At 48.1% G+C, this 17,609-nt stretch overlaps 1 protein-coding gene across 3 annotated transcripts in view; it reads right to left on the reverse strand.

The window, feature by feature from the left end:
• The window catches only part of Rassf5 (Ras association domain family member 5), a 65,506-nt gene that overhangs the window by 3,240 nt on the left and 44,657 nt on the right, over positions 1 to 17,609 (reverse strand). For all 3 annotated transcript variants that reach the window (XM_074048479.1, XM_074048478.1, XM_020166696.2), the window contains 3 exons: positions 2,595 to 2,705; positions 1,306 to 1,603; positions 603 to 718 (listed from right to left, as the gene is read on the reverse strand). In XM_074048479.1, coding sequence (XP_073904580.1) covers positions 603 to 718; positions 1,306 to 1,603; positions 2,595 to 2,705 — 525 coding nt within the window. The remainder of the gene's footprint in view (positions 1 to 602; positions 719 to 1,305; positions 1,604 to 2,594; positions 2,706 to 17,609) is intronic.

Genomic DNA, 17,609 nt, shown 5'->3' on the forward strand with positions numbered 1-17,609 from the left:
ACAGAGCCCCACCTGCCCAAATCTTCCCAATCTCCAGTGACCCCCCAAGACTGCTCACAGCCTAGGCCTCCACTGAATGGTGTGACAAAGCCTGAGACCTTCCCCTGCTCTCAGTCACTCGAAGACTCCACCTCCCAACAATCGCAGGCGTTGGGGGGCACCAGCTGGTTTCACCCCATTTATGCTACAAGATTGGACACAGGTTAGGCCTTGTTGGGGGAGGGAAGTAGTATTTTAAGAACAGAAAGAGAAAAATGGCTCAAAAATGTTTAGGCACAGTGGAACCCACAGATGGAGCTTGTTGGGCCTGAACACGGGGTTTCTAAGTCCCCTCCACCCTGAGTTTTCAGAAACAGCACAGGAAAACCTTTCTTTCTACAGGCCTTGCCAGACACAGGCAGTGACTTACTACCCCTGGAGGGGCTGACAATCCTGGCTTAAACACTGAGCCTATGGTTCAATGCTCACACCAGTCTAGCTCTCCAGCAGTCATTTTTTGCTGCTTCTGCTGCTTGGCTCCCACCAGTACTGGTCAGTTAGGACAACTGCACCCAACCGGTGGACCCTGAGGGATGGGTTTACCCAAAGGGTCCAGGACCTACCTCCACCTCTCCAGTTTCATTCTCCTTTAGCACAAAGCTGAGGACATCGGTGTCAGGCCCAGCGAGTAGGCGCAGGTAGAGGGGGCAGTCAGCAATGGAGAGTTTCTGGAATAGTACTGCAAACCAAGAAAGAGGGCTGGGTGATCACCGCAAAAAGGAGAATGGGACAGGGTAGGATGGGATTGGAAATGTAGACGGGGGCCTTATAACTGGAAGTGAACGTATGATCCTTTCAACTTAATAAAATGAAGTTGACAAGACTAGATAGGATGGGCTAGGGGGAGGGTAGCTCAGTGACAGAGCACTTGCCTAGCATGTATCAGGCCCTAGGTTCCATTCCCAGCACAGGAGAGACGATAAAGCAATGACTTCTTATCTTGGGTGTGTGCTCAGAGTTTAAGACATGTTTCCCTTCATATCTCCCAGAAGATGAGGAGCAATGGGTGGATTCTCTCCCTTACAGCAGAGGAAATGGGAGCCCAGGGTGTGGTTTTCCTGCACACACAGAGTTAGGGGTACAATAGTGGGTATGAGTCAAAGCCCTCCGCTCATCTCTGCCCAGATCCAGTGCATACCTCTTCTACAGATCTGAGCACTCTATGGATGACTGGACCACCATGCAAAAGCCCACCCCTCCCACACGGGGCTGGCAGGAGCATTAGTGGGTGTGTGTGCAGACTGGTGATTGGGAGCTTTTTCCTACCTTGTCCATCCTTGTGTATCCGCTTAAAAAGCGCAAACTTCTGGGGATTGTCCACAACCATGAACTTCCTGAGCAGCCCTTGGATGACCTCACTGACTGTGGTGGTGCTGCTGATGTGTAGTTGCTTGATGGCATCGAGTGGCAGGTAGAAGGATGTCCGCTTGTCTGTGGTGGCCGCCAGGTTCACCTCTTTGATGGCATCGTAGATGGACTGGGGCCGGATCCCAGCAGGCACTGTTACCGGCCGTCGAAGTTTCAAATGCACTTTGATGAAACCCGTGTAGGTGCCATCTTCGCTCTGTAAGTGGGAGGCGTCATGTGGGTTCAGGAGGACCAGCCTGCATGACTGTGTCTCCCACTTTGTACCATCTCCTCATGGGCTGCAGAGGCCTAATAGTAGGGCCACCCCAGCCAGACCTCTTCCCTGAGTTCCTTCTTGTCTTTATTGACCTAGGGTGCTGGAAGGGCACATGGGCCAAGAGGAGGCCCTGAGTCCAGCTACCAAAGAGGACTAGTGGGGCTGCCATGGTTTCCCTCCCATGGCTCAGCCCGGCAGCCCCAGACCTGCTGCCAGACTTGTCTTTGGTGAGTTCTCACCCTAAGAGGTGGGGTCTGCAGTAGCCTCTCCAGTTTGCACTTCCAAATCAGGGAGGAATAAGAAGGCTCTATAATAAGGTCCTCAGAGGCCCAGCCCAAACAACTTGCAGCCTTTAAGATAAATCTGGGCCCATTGGTGACTGGATTTTCTACCTGGCTGGATCCTCAAGGAGCCAGTTGGGGCCAGCCACCAGCAGGGGGCAGGGTTCTTCTATCTTCTCTGCTCCCTGTTAAAGATGGCCTTTCTGAACCTTTGCAGTTAGGGGGCCTCACCTTTCTGAAGCACTGCACAATCTAAGGGAAAGGAAGAGGGCTTCCTGGGGGCCAAGCAATACTAGGCCCAAGGTCACTCTTTGTCATTTAATTCCCCCAAGATCTCTTTAACACATAGGTACAGATATCTCTATTGTACATTCAAGTTCACAGAGGTTAAGAAAGTTTCCCAAAGTTGGAAGTATAAACATGGATGGATCAGAGATTGGCTCTGATCCTATTCTAAAGCCTGATCTATTTCCCTAGAGCCTCTGAGGCCACTGACAGCTAGGCTATCAGCATTCCAAGACCCCTGAGGCCTCTAGAGGCCCTGAGAAAGGGGAGAGAGCTACAAGGGAGTAACCCTGGAATGCAGAGGAGAGCAGACAGCCAGGCCGGAAGGGGGCAGAGTGGGTGGAGGGGTGGGCAGACCCACTCACCAGCTTCATGCCCAGGCAGTTCTTCTCCCGGCTGTTGTAGCTGTCAATCTTCTGCTTGATCTCCTGCAGTGTGGGCGGGCGTGGCGTCTCCTCCACTGGTTTACATACATTCTGGAGCAGACATGGAAGTGTGGGAGATAAACAGTGGTTCTCAGAATGAGGAGGGGACAAACCACTCCTCCCAAAGGCCACTCTCATCAAGAAGAAATGAACTCCAGCCCTCTACAATGAAGTTAATTACACAGACCTAGGGTAAGAACAGTAAGAGGCCAGGTGTCCCGTGGAAGCAACTCACATCTCTTAAGCCTCAGTCCCCTCAACCTGTGAAATGAGACTCTTTTTGAGACCAAGGTAAAACTGCCCAGCAGTCAGGCATGGACTGTGAACCTGGTGAGTTCATGGGCAGAGGCACATTTGCTTACAGAGGGTTGCTATGGAGAAGGTGCTCTTAGATGCTATGGGAGATGCAAAGAAATGCAAGCCATGGTCTGTCTCCTTGAGGAAGTAACAATAAAGCTGGAAAGATAGGTGTGTATACTTGGTGCCAGCAAAAGCTGACAGGAGTGACAAGAATTCTCCCCGATCCAGGGAACAAGGACATATGAACACCAGATCAGTCCTCACGTCACTGGCCAATGTGCTTTGCATGTAATGACAGGTGAATATGTACTTGTCAAATGAATAAGTGAACTGGTAGGGATGGGACTGTAGCTCTTTCTGATGGTTGAGATGAGCCTTCTCTACTAAGGGCACAGGGACAGCCAGCATTTACTGAGCATCTCCTTTGGGTCAAGGGCTTGGCACACATGAGCTCATTTACTTCTCACAAATCCAACTGCAGGATTGCTCATTAACCCCCATCTACAGGTGCTCCTTACCCTCATTTTATAGCCAAGACTCAGAGGCATTTACCAACTTGCCTAATGTCCTAGTTGGGAAGTACAGAACTGACCAGAAAGCCAACGTCTGTCCTGCTGTGTTCTTATGACATTATGATTCGTTCTCCTTGTACATTTCACACACACACCACAACAAAGGACAAGGGAAGATTGGTGTAGGTGGAGGTCAACGTCCCTCACATGATAGAAGGAGTTCAGGGGTAGATTCTAGGGCCTAAGCAGTTCTGTCCCTCAGTTAACTTTTTGGATTTCTCTCAAGTTCACAGTCATTCCTTTCCAGCTTTGTCTTTATACCTCCCTGTGTGGCTGGGAGCTGCTTGGTCAAAACCCAGCTAGAATTTGCCTGATCTTAGGAATCCAGCAGACATGGGCCACATCAGGAGTCTCCTTTGGCAAAGAAGGGAACTGAGGCCCAGAGAGGATGGCTTTGACATCATCTGACACCTGCCTGATTGTGCCTGGGTTTTGTTGAGGAATTTCAGAACTGCCCTGACATTACACACCAGTCGAGGGCAATGAGGTATCCACCACAAGAGCTTTCTCCCGACCTTCCCCTTCAGAAAGCCAGTCTGTAGGACACACGTCACACTGAACAGCACGCCACCACTTCCTCCTCCCACTTTCCAATCCCACACAGCCGATAAAATGTCAGGCTCCTCCACATCTGTTTGCCAAGAGGAGTAGGTGTGGCCAGATCTGTGAGTAGCTCCAGCCTCTCAGCCTTCTTCAGAGGTAAGGTGACCTCCTCTTTCCATCACACCATCTTCTCTGGCCTGTCTGTTCCCTCTGTCCTCTGCCTCCAGGGCTCCTGATGGAACAGCCTTATGCTAGGCATTTTACACACCTTCTCTTATCTACTACCTATATTATTCTTATTTTACAGACTGCAAAATTGAGGCTCAGAATGGGTAAGAATTGTGTTTGTGTCCCACACGCCAGTGTCTGGCCAGGCAGGGACTGGAATGAAGTCCATCTAAGCCTGGAGCCCAAGTTCCCAATCCACCATGTGGCCACCGTAGGGCAGCCTCCTCTGTTGAGGGGCCACCTCATCACACACTCCCATAATGGCTTCTGGCATTCCACGCTGCACCAAGCTCTTTAAGTTACTTGACCTGTAAAATGTTCATCCAAGTTCACCTGATCAGTAGGCCAGGTTCCAGAGGGCTCAGGACCCAGGGGGCCCTGTGTCACCTGTGAAATGGCAAGGTGGGACTTATAACCTCTAGAGTGGGAGGCCCCTGCCAGGATGCAGGGCCATCCCTTTTTCTATGTGCCTACTGAGGTCTCAGGAACTAGACCTTGATTGTGTCAGAGACTACCTAAGGGAAGAAACAGTCACTGGGACATTTGTGGTTTGCTTGAGGTGACTTTATAACGTGTGTGACATCACAGACTACCTTTGCTGTTGATCCATTAATCCAGGGACCCTCAAAATGAAGTCCCTCATATGGCTTAGTTCCTGGAGCCCCAAACCCCACCAGCTAGGTATATCTTTATGGACCAGATATGCCTGATTGTGGCCCTACCTCGCCTTCTCTCTGGAAGCCTCTAGTCATAGCAACCAGTTGTCTAGTCACTGTAGTATGCTCTCCTGCCATCTATGAGGCTATCAGAATGTTCCTGCTCAGGAGATAAGGACTTTCTCATACTCATCAACAAAAAGAGTCAAATGAAGGAAAGAAAACTATAGAAGCCTCTGTAAAATGTGTTTCCAAAATGTGTTTCCAACCAAACTACAGCCACTTCCCTATAAAAACGGCAGCTGTGCTGTGGCCATCAAAGGCCAGTCTCCCTGACCTGGTGTGAAATGAGCCAGATTCAGAGCTGTCTTGGTCTCAGGTTTCTTCTCCTTCCTGTTCTGCTTTTCTTCATCAGATAAACCCATCTATTCTTTCCCTTCCCCCACACAAGCCTGGGGAAGTGACATAAGTAGCCATGGCCACCTCCAACTTCCAGGCAGACAGAGAAGATAGTTGTCCTGACCTCACCATTCAGAGGTCTGGGAGTGCCAGGAGTCCTGTGTGTGGCTAGTACTACAAACCTCACACCATGGAATGTCAGCGCCCAGTCTAGAAGGGCTGCTGCCCATGCTGAATCAGCCAGACAAGGTCTGACCCATGGGCTGAATGAATCACCTCCAAAGTAGGCCAGCCAGTGAGCCAGGGAGCCCCAGCCAAAGGATCACTAATTCTCTTCCTGCCTGAGAGACTGTGCAGAATCTAGACCAGTGGTTCTTAAACTTACCTGCACAATGGAGTCATCAGGGGATCTTTAGGAATACTGCTGCCTGGGCTTCATCCCCAGAGATCCCTGATTTAAACTGTTCTGGGATCCCGCCTGGGCACAGGGACTTTAAAATTCTCCCAGGTGATTTCAACATGCTGTGGCATTTGACAACATCGAGAGACCCTCCCAGCAATTCCCTCCAGTTGTGATGTTAACTCTTTGGTGCCAACAGATCCACACTGCCCGGAAAGTTTGCCTAAAAGGCAGTGTCTATTGGGAGAACAAGGTTAATAGTGCAGTAACCTTCCAAGGGCAAGGTGAAGGCCCCAGTCGCTATTCACCTGCCAGATTCTCAAGTCTTCAAACTGAAAGATGCATCTCTGTTCATGGTGCAAGACTAGAAACGAAGCAGATAGCTTTTTGTCTCTTGTGTGGCCCCACATAGAGAACTCTGTTATGGTTTAACAGATATAGCCCCTGGCCTGCAAGGTGTCTCTCCTGGGACTTTACACATCTCAGAGCAGCTGGCATGGAATTCATCGGCTCTGATTAAGCCACTGGCATTGGTGGCAGATGGCTAAGCTATTCCCAGCACACCCAGCTCGTCCAGGGCAGTGGTGAAAAACTGGTTTGTCTCATATGTCCTGAGCCATGGGAAGGGCTGTGATCTCTCTTAGCTTTTGAGGTTACTGGGGTGTAGCTGTGGGAGAAGGCTATATATACTGTGGGAGTGCTAGGGTAAGAGCAGAGACTCTCCACCCCAAGAGTGACTCCCTAATGCTTATGTTCACGTAAGGAGGGCCATGCAATCTGGGGCCTATCTCAGAGCAGATTTACCCTAAGTCAAGTTTTCCTTTATTGTATCTTTAAGACAGCAGCAACAACAAAACACTAGCCAATACTAATGAATGACAAATGTTAAGTCTTAATTTTGATCTTCAGGGAGTGATCCAATGCTCTGAGAAGAACTCTGTGGCTTCTGATCCCCAGGTGGGCACAAAGCAGCCCAAGAAAGCTCCAGTAAAGAGAGGAGCCCCCAGGGTGGGGCACAGGCAGAAAAGATGTGTCCTACCCTGGCTGCTAGACCTATCATACATGTTCATCCCCACTCCATCTTCACCTAAATCACACAAACCTCATTTTGCTAAAAAATTCACTCTTCCTCCTGTAAGCCTTGCCAGTGTCTTCTTCCTGTCCACTGCTTTCATTACTCCTGTCTGTCCATCTGAAGTCCCTTTGTCAGGCAAGGGACCACTCCAGCCCTGAATGATGACAGCAACAACGATGATGGTGGCAGTGATGACCCTTCATCGTCACTAGTTATGTGCCGTGCACTGTTCTACACAGTATGTACTGGCTCACTTCATCCACAGAAAATGTATGAAGATGAAAAGTTATCATTATTGTGTCCATTTTTCAGTGGAGGAAACTGAGCCACAGTAAGATCAGAGCCAACCTACACTATTGCCAACGCTATGTACCACCTGCTACTTAACGATGCATCTGCTTCTGGTAACTGCCCAGCAGACCATCAGAGTTGGTCTTCCTTCCTGGCTAGGACTGAAGCTTCTAAATGACCTACGCCATACTTCTTCTATTTCCTCTCTATGCCTAGTGGCACTAAGCGTGAAGCCGATAACATGAACTTGCTCAAGCACCTTGAGTGACCCCTCATTGCCTACAGTGGGAAAAAAGGTCTTAATTTCTCCTGGGGATTGGAGCCAGCCTTGGATTTCAGTTTAGTTTGAGTTCTATGAGGGAACCAGCCACACCCATCCTGTCTACCACAGCACCCCAGAGCTTAGTAGGGTGTAAGTGTCCACAGTGTTAATTGCCACTGCTGATTGCGTGACCTTGAGAAAGTCAGATAATCTCTAAGCCTGTTTCCTCTATAAATTTGGGGTCAAAATCCTGTATTGCCTCATTGGGCTGATGTGAAGGAAAAAGTCAAATGAGATGACGGGCATGAGAGCATTTGGGAAATTATTTAACCCATCCAAGGAAAACCAAGGTTCCCCCACCTCCAGCCGAATTCATTTCTCTCTTTCCTTGAGCACGTACTCTAGATTGTCCATGAGCCCACAGAGTTCCTTCATTCCTTTCTCTATACCAGCAGTTGGCAAACGTTTTCTGTAAAGGGTTAGCCAGTAATCACTAGGCTTTGCAGGCCATTCAGTCTGTTGTAATGACTCCACTCTCTCTACCTGTGTAGCCCCAAAGCAGTCACAGGATGAGTGTGGCTGTGTCCCAATAAAACCTGACTTACGGAATCCAGCCCAGCGATGATAGTTTGCTCCACACTGTTGTTTGTGCAGTTTCTCCTGCTTGGGATACATAATGCCCACTTCCCCTAGACCCATTATCTCCGTATAATTTCCCAGAGAAAGTTCCCCAGCCCTCGGCAATCTTCCCTCCTCCATTCTCTTAATGTTTCAGATCGGTGACATTTTAATTCCAAAATGGCAGAAGGTATATGCCGTTTTATTCTGTCCCTCTCCTCCTGAGTCACACTTCCTATGGTTCCTGCATATTTCCTCACAACCCCAGTTAATGGGCATCTGTAACGTCACCCTCTCGTAATGGACACTTTCCACAGCAGACGAAGGCTTGCTCCCTTCACCAGGGTGAATCTCCTCTCACTAGCTGATGTTGGGATGCTGTTGGGTGGCTGGGCTCGGGCTCACTCTCAACCCTTGGATCAGCCCTCAAAGCCTCCGATTCCTCTTGCAGCAAAGCTGCAAATTACCAACGCAGCTGCTTGCTAATGTTAAATTCATACTGCATGGACTCATGGAGGGGCATTCAGAGCCTGTATGGCTACATTTGCATCTAATTAAGTATATGCTGCCTTTTATTGTTTAAAGATTGTTTCACATGTGGTAATCCCATATCCCCAATTAGATGCTCCCTGGAGGGAGACAAGACTTTTTGTCTGATGCCTAAGCTTCTTTGGCACCTCCTGCTGGGCTCAGCTAATCACCGGGCTGACCTCCAAGAAGAAGCCTGAGTGCTTCCCAGCCCAGCACCACTAGACACCAGCCGGCCTAGTCCAGGAGCACCTCACACTGACCTGTACCCCAAGGGCCCCATGCAAAAAACATGCAGGCTGTGAGGGACTCTAGGTGTTGGCTGGAAGCCAGCCCTGTGGCCTACCCTCTCTGCAGCTTGCTGGTGAGAATGGTGAGAATAAATTTGAGACTATCAAATGACCTGTGACCTGGCAAGTCATTTCCCTTCTCAGGGCCTCAGTTTCCTCATCTGTGAAATCATGAAGCGATACCAACGAAACTCTCAGGCCCTGTTGCAGGGCTAAGATTGAACACATAAGATAGGGTGCCTTTTTTGTGACTGCTTCCTCTTCTCTTTCAGAGAATTGGGTGTGGGGCTGGGGGCCTTGGAGGACAGCTGGGCCCTTCTGAATTGCAGCATGAGTTACAGGTCCAAGGGAGCACGACATATACAGCCAACCTCCACAACTGTGTTCTTCTTGCCACTTGTTTTCTCTTCTTGTCAGCAAGACCCCATCTTAGCTAAAGTAGGTCTACACCTTCTTACCTCATTTAACTCATGAAAACAAAACAAACATTCCCGGAAGCCGCTTACCATGAGCCTTTACCACACTTCCTCTTTCTCAGCTCTTAGCAAATCTGTCAGCAGCAATTCTCTCCCCCTTGGGTAGAAGCCAGGCAGGAGAGCCTCAGCGTGTCCTGAACGAGAAAGACCTGTGCAGAGGCCTTCCAGACCCCAACACCTGAGGTTTCGGTTGCTCCTGTCCTAAATGGGAACTTTGGGGGCTGGGGTGAGGGCAAATACCATCTATCTGGGCTGGGCTTGAAACGCCCTGCTCAATGTCCAATCCACAGTCAGGGGTCACTGGGTTCCTTTGTGATGATCTTTACCAAATAGAAAATAGGAAGATTCCTGGAGCATCATTGCTGGGCCCCTCTCACATCCTAAAGGGCCAGTGTTAGAATCCATCCTAGAGGATGGATTTCCCGGTGTCACTCATGGCAGTGAAAGTTTCATTCCCCTAGGCCTTTCTTTGAACCTCTCCAATGTCCCAAAAATAAAAGGGTGGAAACTCCTCACAGTTCTCCAATAGGTTATCTATAGCAGAGCAAGGAAGGGGCTTTGCCATGGAGTCATTGCTCTAAGCAGAACCATGTAGATGTGGACAGCTCTGGTAGGGTGGGGGAGAAACTGGAAAGAGAATGAAGTCCCCAAAGACAAAAATGTACAGCAGATGGCCAATGTTGACAGTCAGTCAGCAGTAACTGATTGAATTGCCTCTGGGTTGAAGGCTGTGAAAGGCACCTTGGGAGATGAAACAGATGAGGGGGGAGGTGGGTCCCTGTCCTGGGGAACCCAGGAGTCACCTGAGGAGGGAAGACAGAGATACCTGCACTATGACACACCAAAACAAGCACAGCACAGTCTGTTTTTTTAGGTAGCCCAAGTCAGTTTCACAAGATGAAGGTCATCATGGTGGGCTTCCCAGGGTGCCAGCCAACATGTCCCAGAGCCTGGGCACAGTGCCTCCAATCTTTGAGGTGGCCATCTCAATTGGAGGAGCTGGGGTGGGTCAGGATCAAGGGACAGTAACTCCTTGCAGGAGGCCCAGAGAGCCCCATGGCCTTGGAGCTACAGGCTCCCAGCACCAAACAGCCACCAACCAGGCACTACTCTGAGGCCTTCACATCACAGTCCCACTGAATTCTCTCCATAGCTCATTGAGGGGCATGTGTTATACCCAGAGTCCCTGCTCTGTACCACTAGACCACACTGCCCACATGTTCGGCCACAGGCTGGCCTTTGTTGGTCAGGCCCTTGTTCTTCTGTGAATTTGAGCAGGTCAGTCTCTCTGAGACTCGGATTTCCTTGTCTGTGAAATATACTTTGTCTAATTGTTGTAGAGAGTAAGTAGGGCTGCACACCTGGAAGCGCTTCACACGGTGTAAGCCAAGTGAGCACTCAACAGACACCAGCTACTGGGTGGCCATCACAGCCAGCAACAGCAATTATTTGTCTGGTAGGACACAGGAAAGCTGGTAAGTGGGGACTGACTCAATATGGAAGTCCTCTTGGCTTCAACCTCAAGCTGACAGACCTTTTAACCAGGGCCACACTGTGATTTTCATGAAACCTATACTTTTGCCATGGGCCCATTTCTCCATAAAAACAAACAAACAAACAAAAACCAACTACTGAAAGTTATAGTTTATGATCACATCAGTATAATGACAAATATATTGATATTCTATATAAAAATAGCCTGGGCAACATAGCAAGACCCTGTCTCAAAATAAACAAGTAAATAAGTAGGATTCATTGAAGATCATATATCTGAGAAAAGATTGATATCTAGACTATATAATGAACTCTGGAAAGTCAACAACAACAAAAAAATGAACAGTCTGGTATTACATTGTCAATGAGCACATGAGAGATGCTCAACATCACTAGTTAAGAAGGAAATAATGAAATGCCACTTTCCACCCATTAGGAGATCATTAAAACACACATTATTACATGTGGAAAATTAGAATCTTTGCACAGTGCTGGTAGGAATATAAAATGGTGAAACCATTGTGGATAAAGAAAATGTAGTATATACATATAGCAGAATATTATTTAGCTTTTATTATTATTTTTTTTGCCGGTACTAGGGTTTGAACTCAGGGCTTTGTGCCCACTAGGCATGCTAGAGCCATGCCTCCCATTATTTAGCTTTTAAAAGGAAGGAAATTCTTACATACGCTGTGACATTGAAAATACTGTGCTAAGTGAAATAAGCCAGAAACAAGTGGACTGTAGATTCCACTTATTTGAGGTTCCTTAGAGTCGTCAAATTGATAGATACATAAAATAGAGTGTGGTGGCCAGGGATTGGGGGAAGGGAAGGGGAAAGAGTTATTGTTTAACAGTTAAGGATTTAAGATGAAAGAGTTCAGGAGGTGGGGGCTGGGGGCTCAGGGGTAGTATGAGACCCAGGTTCTATCCCCAGCATCAAAGGTGGTGGGGAGAAGAACAACAATAACAAAATCAAACAACCAGAGTTCTCGAAATGGTTGGTGGTGATTGTTGCCCAACACAAATGTAGGACTTTATGCCACAGAACTGGATACTTAATGGTTAAGATGGTCAATTTTAAGTTATGTGTATTTTACCACAATTTTTTTTTTTTTAAAGAAGGTACTACCTGTGTATTTCAGTGGTAGAGGCTTCCCTAGCATGTGTGAGGCCCTGGGTTCCATTCCCAGCACTGCTCAATAAATAAAGAAAGAAGAATAAAAGGATTCCAGGGACAGGGAGCTCACAGACCAGGTAACTGGCTGTTTTTTTCCGGTTCTCACAAAGTTGGAAGTTTACTCTCTGTATTTCAACCACATGAGGAGTCAATCCCACTCCTAAGCAGCTTGGACCCTATCCCAAGTCCTTCAGGCTTGGGATGCCTCTTTTCCTAGGACCAGCCCACCTTCCTCAAGGTAGCCCCACATGACCCAGTCCCCTGAAGGACAGAGCACTCAGCTCCAGAACAGATGAGATAGTTCAGAGGTGGTGAGTGGCGGGTTGGGGTTCAGAGGCACTCTGATGCCGAGTCAGTCTCCAGTGCCCAGCATAATCAAACTTGCTAGGAGGAAGGATGGCTGGAGTCTAAGCGGCCCGCCGGAGAAGGCATGGACTTCCTTCCTTTCAGCTTGGAAGCCCACCTCTGCCTTTAGCTTGGGGGCTGGCCTGGCACTGGATGCCATGGCCTCTTGGCAGCCCACGTCTGTCCTCTGTTCATGCTACCTACCCTGCCACTCTACAACACCCTCCCAACCCCTGCTTCTGTAGCCAGATGCTTGAGGACCAGTTGGCAATACTGAAATGTGCCCTATTTACTCATCAAGTAGCTGAGTCTTTCCATGTGTGTCCTCTCACTGTCATAGAGGCCCAGGGGCAGGGCACTGGATTTCCTCTCTCTCCTAAATGGCCTGGCAAAGTGTGCTGTCCTCAGTGAGTCCAAGATGTATACTGGTTGGTATTACATTTGAGGGCCATGTGGCCTCAATGCCGGGGTTTCAACTACTAGAAGAATTCTGGGAAGAAGTGGAGAGGCCAGTATACTCAGTGCTTACAAGTACTGATGTTCAACATCTCAGGTTCAAATCCAAGCCCTGCCACTTACTACTGTGTGGCCCTGTGCACATTACTTGACCCCTTCTGTGCCTCAGTTTCCTCACTGCTGAATGGAGGCAATAAGGCAGCTACTTCACATAGGTGGTGAGCGTTAAACTGAATGTATTCATGTAGCATTGAGAACATGCTAACATATGCCAAGGCCCAGTGATGAATTTCATGCCGTTGTTTTTTCTATTTTGTGGACAGTCTTCTCCCTGCATCACGAATATGCACTCTACCTCCTACATAAAAAATGGACACCCAGTGCATTTCTGCAGTGGCTTTTGTTGTCGTAAACCACAGAGTTCCATGGACTCTCACAGTCTGATCTTGGGCCCTCCTTTAGCACTTATTCTCTATTTCATTTTAGAAAAGGAGAAAGCGAAGCCCAGAGTTTGCTTCCTGCTCCCAGGCTCAGATGAGGTCCTGAGGCCCTAGAATAGTAAGTCCCTGCCCCCTGCTCCTGGGCTCTTTCTGAGGGTGCCTGAACTACTGGGGTTGCCAAATGGGTATCTTTCATCACTCAAAATTAAATTGGAAAAGAAAAACAAACTGGGAGGCTTATTGGTTCCTTCCTCCCCAACCTGCCACTCCCCACGGCTGAGAGGCAGACAGGAGAAATCCATCACAATAGGCTCTCCCACCTCCTCCCATGGCCCTTACCACCCTCGGAAGCCCCACTCAAGGAAGGACCACTCTGTCTCCTGCCAGCAGGTGCCAGGCCTGGTTGCTTAGAGACCCAGTGCTGCCTGTCCTTGTCTTCCAGGGAAAACAGCTGGATAATCAGTGGAGGGGCCGCTCTAGCTTTGGAAACTTGTCCTTGCATTTTTTGCTTGCTCAGTTGGATTTTTTCTTTTCAGGGTTACTGAAAAAATCCATTTATGACACATCCATAATCTCAGCAAGCTTCCCTTGAAAACAGTCCTGAGATCAACTTTCACACATGTCACCTGAAGCACTTGCTTCATGTGTCCCAGGGGACACGTGGTTATTGAGAAAGAAACTCCAAGCCTGTTCCTCCTTCATTGAACATGCAATGTTTAAATGCCAAGGGACACAATGACAAATAAGACATGGCCCCAGACCCAGAAAATTATAGCCCATCACAATGTGGGATAGGTGAGGATAGGTTGGGTATCTGAGAAAGGAGAAAGGAACATTCAGACTATAACTGAAACACCCTCAAGACACTCTAGATCTACCAGCTCCCACTTCTCCATAGAGCCCACATTTTTCCAGCAACATGTGAACATCTACAGTTCACATGCTGATGGCCTCTCTGTCTTGTTCTGCTAGTAGAGGGGCCATGTCTAACCTCAGCTCTGCAGAAAGCTGAACACCTGCCTTATACTCCTGTTGTGTGAGCAGACCCAGCTTGGCCAATGCCTGGTGAGGTCAGCCCTGAGCTGGGCGACATCCCCAAGATGAGGGAGGTTGAGATGATATTGTAATGGAATATGCCAGCTCAGATTTCCCAAGACATGAACAGGAAAAAATGGCCTGAATTTCAGCATGAAGAAATCAGCCAGATGAGAACAGTTCAAGACGGGTGACTGGCACTTACTTGGAGACTTTCAAAAACATGACAGTCACTCAACAGCCATATGTGATGGGAAGGGCATGCACTTTGAAGTTGGACAAATGTTGGGGGGGCAGTTCCTCACCCTTGGTTGACCTCCCCTTCATGTATTTCCTCATAGATGTACCAATCTTTTGGCATAAAAGCAACAAAAACTCTACCACTGCAGTCTGTCAGCTATAAACTCTCTGCTGCCTTCCTTTGCTCTATATTGTGGCCCCAGGCTTAGCAGAGATGCAACTAGCCTGAATCCCACTGTACAGCTCCCTGGACAAGGAAGAATAGACTTCAGCCTCCCAGGCTGGGCCTGTTGGTATCTTCCCTTCAAGTTCATGAGCTGGAGAGCTAGAGCGCAACCTGACAGTGTGAAATAAGAGCTACAAGTCAGGGTTTGATACTGGTATGTAATCTTTCTTCCCAAACTGCTGGGGTTGGTGGATGTTGTATTTACCCCAAGCCATAACCAGAATTGATTGGTAGGAAAAAGGCAGCTGAGTCAAGATAAACAGTCTGAACTTGTAAAGAAAGAGGGGTGAAAGGAAGAGGCTCTAGAACACAGGCAGGGGAATGGGCTGGAACATACATTGATTGTGAATGAGGGTGTCTTGTATAAGTCCACATGATCCTGGGGAAGGGGACATGCCAGCCATTCAGGTCCCATTCATGCCCCACCCTAGGGGAAGCCCTTACAATTTAGAGAAACTAGAAAGAAGGGTCTGCTTTATACAAAAAGGCAAGGGACTACCAGGAGAGAAATAAGGACACATTCATAGCACATACATTCTTGCTGAAAAGAACCAGATGAAGTGCCAGAGTCTGAGAGGTGAAGTGACCTAGCCATGGCCTCTCAGTTAATGGCCCAAGCTGGGATGAGATGCAGGACTTGCTTCTCCTGTGACATCAGGTGCCAGTTGAGATCTCAAAGAGGGATTGACCACACAGTCTTGAGTCCAGCATGTTGTGCTGAGCGTAATGGAGAGAGCTCCAGTCAGGGCCTGGGAGACCTCAGTCCTTCATTCTATCTCTACTTAGCTGGATGACGGGCCAAGTCCTTTTACCTCTCTGGGCTTCCATTTCCAGCCCAGGAACCTCTCAGGAATTTGTGATAAATGCTCACCTCACATTCCAATTGGAGAAATCAACCAATTAGCAAGTACTTCCTACACTTCAGAATATATGAGAATCACTTGGGGTGAAAACTAAGGCAAACTCCAGGTCCTACCTGCAAAGATCCAAGAGCTAGCAGGTCTGGGATGGAGCCTCTGAGTCCCCATTTCCAAAAAACGATTCAAAGAGTGATTCCAATACAGGGGGCTAGGGTCATCGTTTGACCCACATAAGGACCTAGAGAAGTGCTGAGTATAGAGAATCATTGATCCTCAAGGAGTTCCCAGGTGAGCTGGGAGGACACAGAACCCCATCCCAAGAGCAGCATGCCCTCAGTGACAGATGAAAACAGGCACAAGGTCAGCAACAGAGCCACATCCTTCTCTGAGAAGGTGTGAGCAGTTTCTGAGGTGCAGGGAAGGTGGCCAGAGGAATGTGTGGCAGAGATAGCTAAAGCTTTACCACAACCTTCTTCCTGTCCCACCTAGGCTCACAGACAGACTCCATTTCCCAGTCTCCCCTGTAGCCATGTGACAAAGTTCTGGCCAAATACATTACTTCCTGGCCTGTGCTATCCTGAGCCTCAATCTGCTGATTAAACTTTCTGGAAAAGGGGGAATAAATTCTTATTAAACTCAGTGGCTGAAAATCAGGGATTGTTTGTGACAACAGTTAGTCCATCCTGACTGTGCAGGATACAAGAGAAAAGATGGAGCCACTAAACTTAGCCAGCATGGGTCAGTATAGGTCTTTGTAACCAAGTACTTGGTGTTGCAAGTACTTGACAAGTACTGAGAAGTACTGAGAAGAGGTGATTCCCCAGTCTTATAGGGCTGACATCTTCTCAGGGAAAAGCAAAGCTGCAAACGAGGGCAATAAGTGGTGAAATACACAGATGTAGTGTAGAGACCATATTCCTAAATAGTAGGAGCCAGTATAAAGACTCATTTGGGCTTAGCCTTGGGTGGTACAAGGCTGAGAGATAGCAAACAAAAACAGTTAAATGGACCAGCAGCTCAGAGATTCCTGCTTTATTTTCACTGCTCTGCATTTGGAACTAACTTATTTTTAGTACTCTTTTTTTCTCATGCCAACATGGTCAGGGCAGGTGCTCTGCCTGAGGCCTGGGTGTGCCTGATGCTGGCTGACATAGGGGTTTCCCTGACTGGTACTAGAGATGTCAGGGCTGGCTGCTGCCCCTGGAGTACCACAGGCCCTGTCCAGGGAGGAGCTGATGGCCAGGCAACAAGAGATAGAAGTGAGGAACAGAACAGGAAGTAATATAGTATCTTGAACTCTAAGACCTACTTTCTCCTGGCATCTCTCTTGAAGAAAAAGAATTTAAGGATGTCAAGACAATCCAGAGAAACCTGTGGGGTTAGGAGTGGGTTCTACAAGTGCTTAAGTATACTATCTAACCATAAATAATAAATATAGTCAACCTTCTATTCTTCACATTCACAAAGAAAAACACACATGAGGAAAAGTCTCCAGCAAGAGATACTTTCCATTTTAGGACGACACCAAGAAGAATTTTTAAATGATTAAAGTTGTAAGATTAGCTACTTGGAAGGCAGAGATCAGGAGGCTCAAGGTTCAAGGCCAGCCTGGGGAAAACATTAGTGACAGCTCATCTCAACAAACAAGCTGTCAAATGTATGATGAATGCCTATCATTCCAACTACACAGGAGGCAGAGGTAGGAGGATCTTAAGTTTGAGATAGGCCTAGGGAAAAAAAGGGCAAGACCCTAGCTAAAAAAGAAACTAAAGCAAAAACAGCTGGAAGTGTGGCTCAAGAGCACCTGCTTAGAAGTGCAATGCTCTGAGTTTAAACCCCAATACTGCCCCCTCCCCTAAAAAACTGTTGGATTACAGTGACTCTCTGCTAGTGTTAAACATAGGGCCAAGATCTCCTGAGCTAGTGTGCCTTATGAGATAGAGGAAAGGTAAGGATTTTGTAGGACCTTATGCAACCTGCAGTTGTTTGCGTCTTTCCATTTTGTAGAAGGTACTGAGCCTGGAGTCTGTCTCGGTCACCC

Source organism: Castor canadensis, chromosome 11, assembly GCF_047511655.1.
Source record: "Castor canadensis chromosome 11, mCasCan1.hap1v2, whole genome shotgun sequence".
NCBI classification, from domain to species: domain Eukaryota; kingdom Metazoa; phylum Chordata; class Mammalia; order Rodentia; family Castoridae; genus Castor; species Castor canadensis.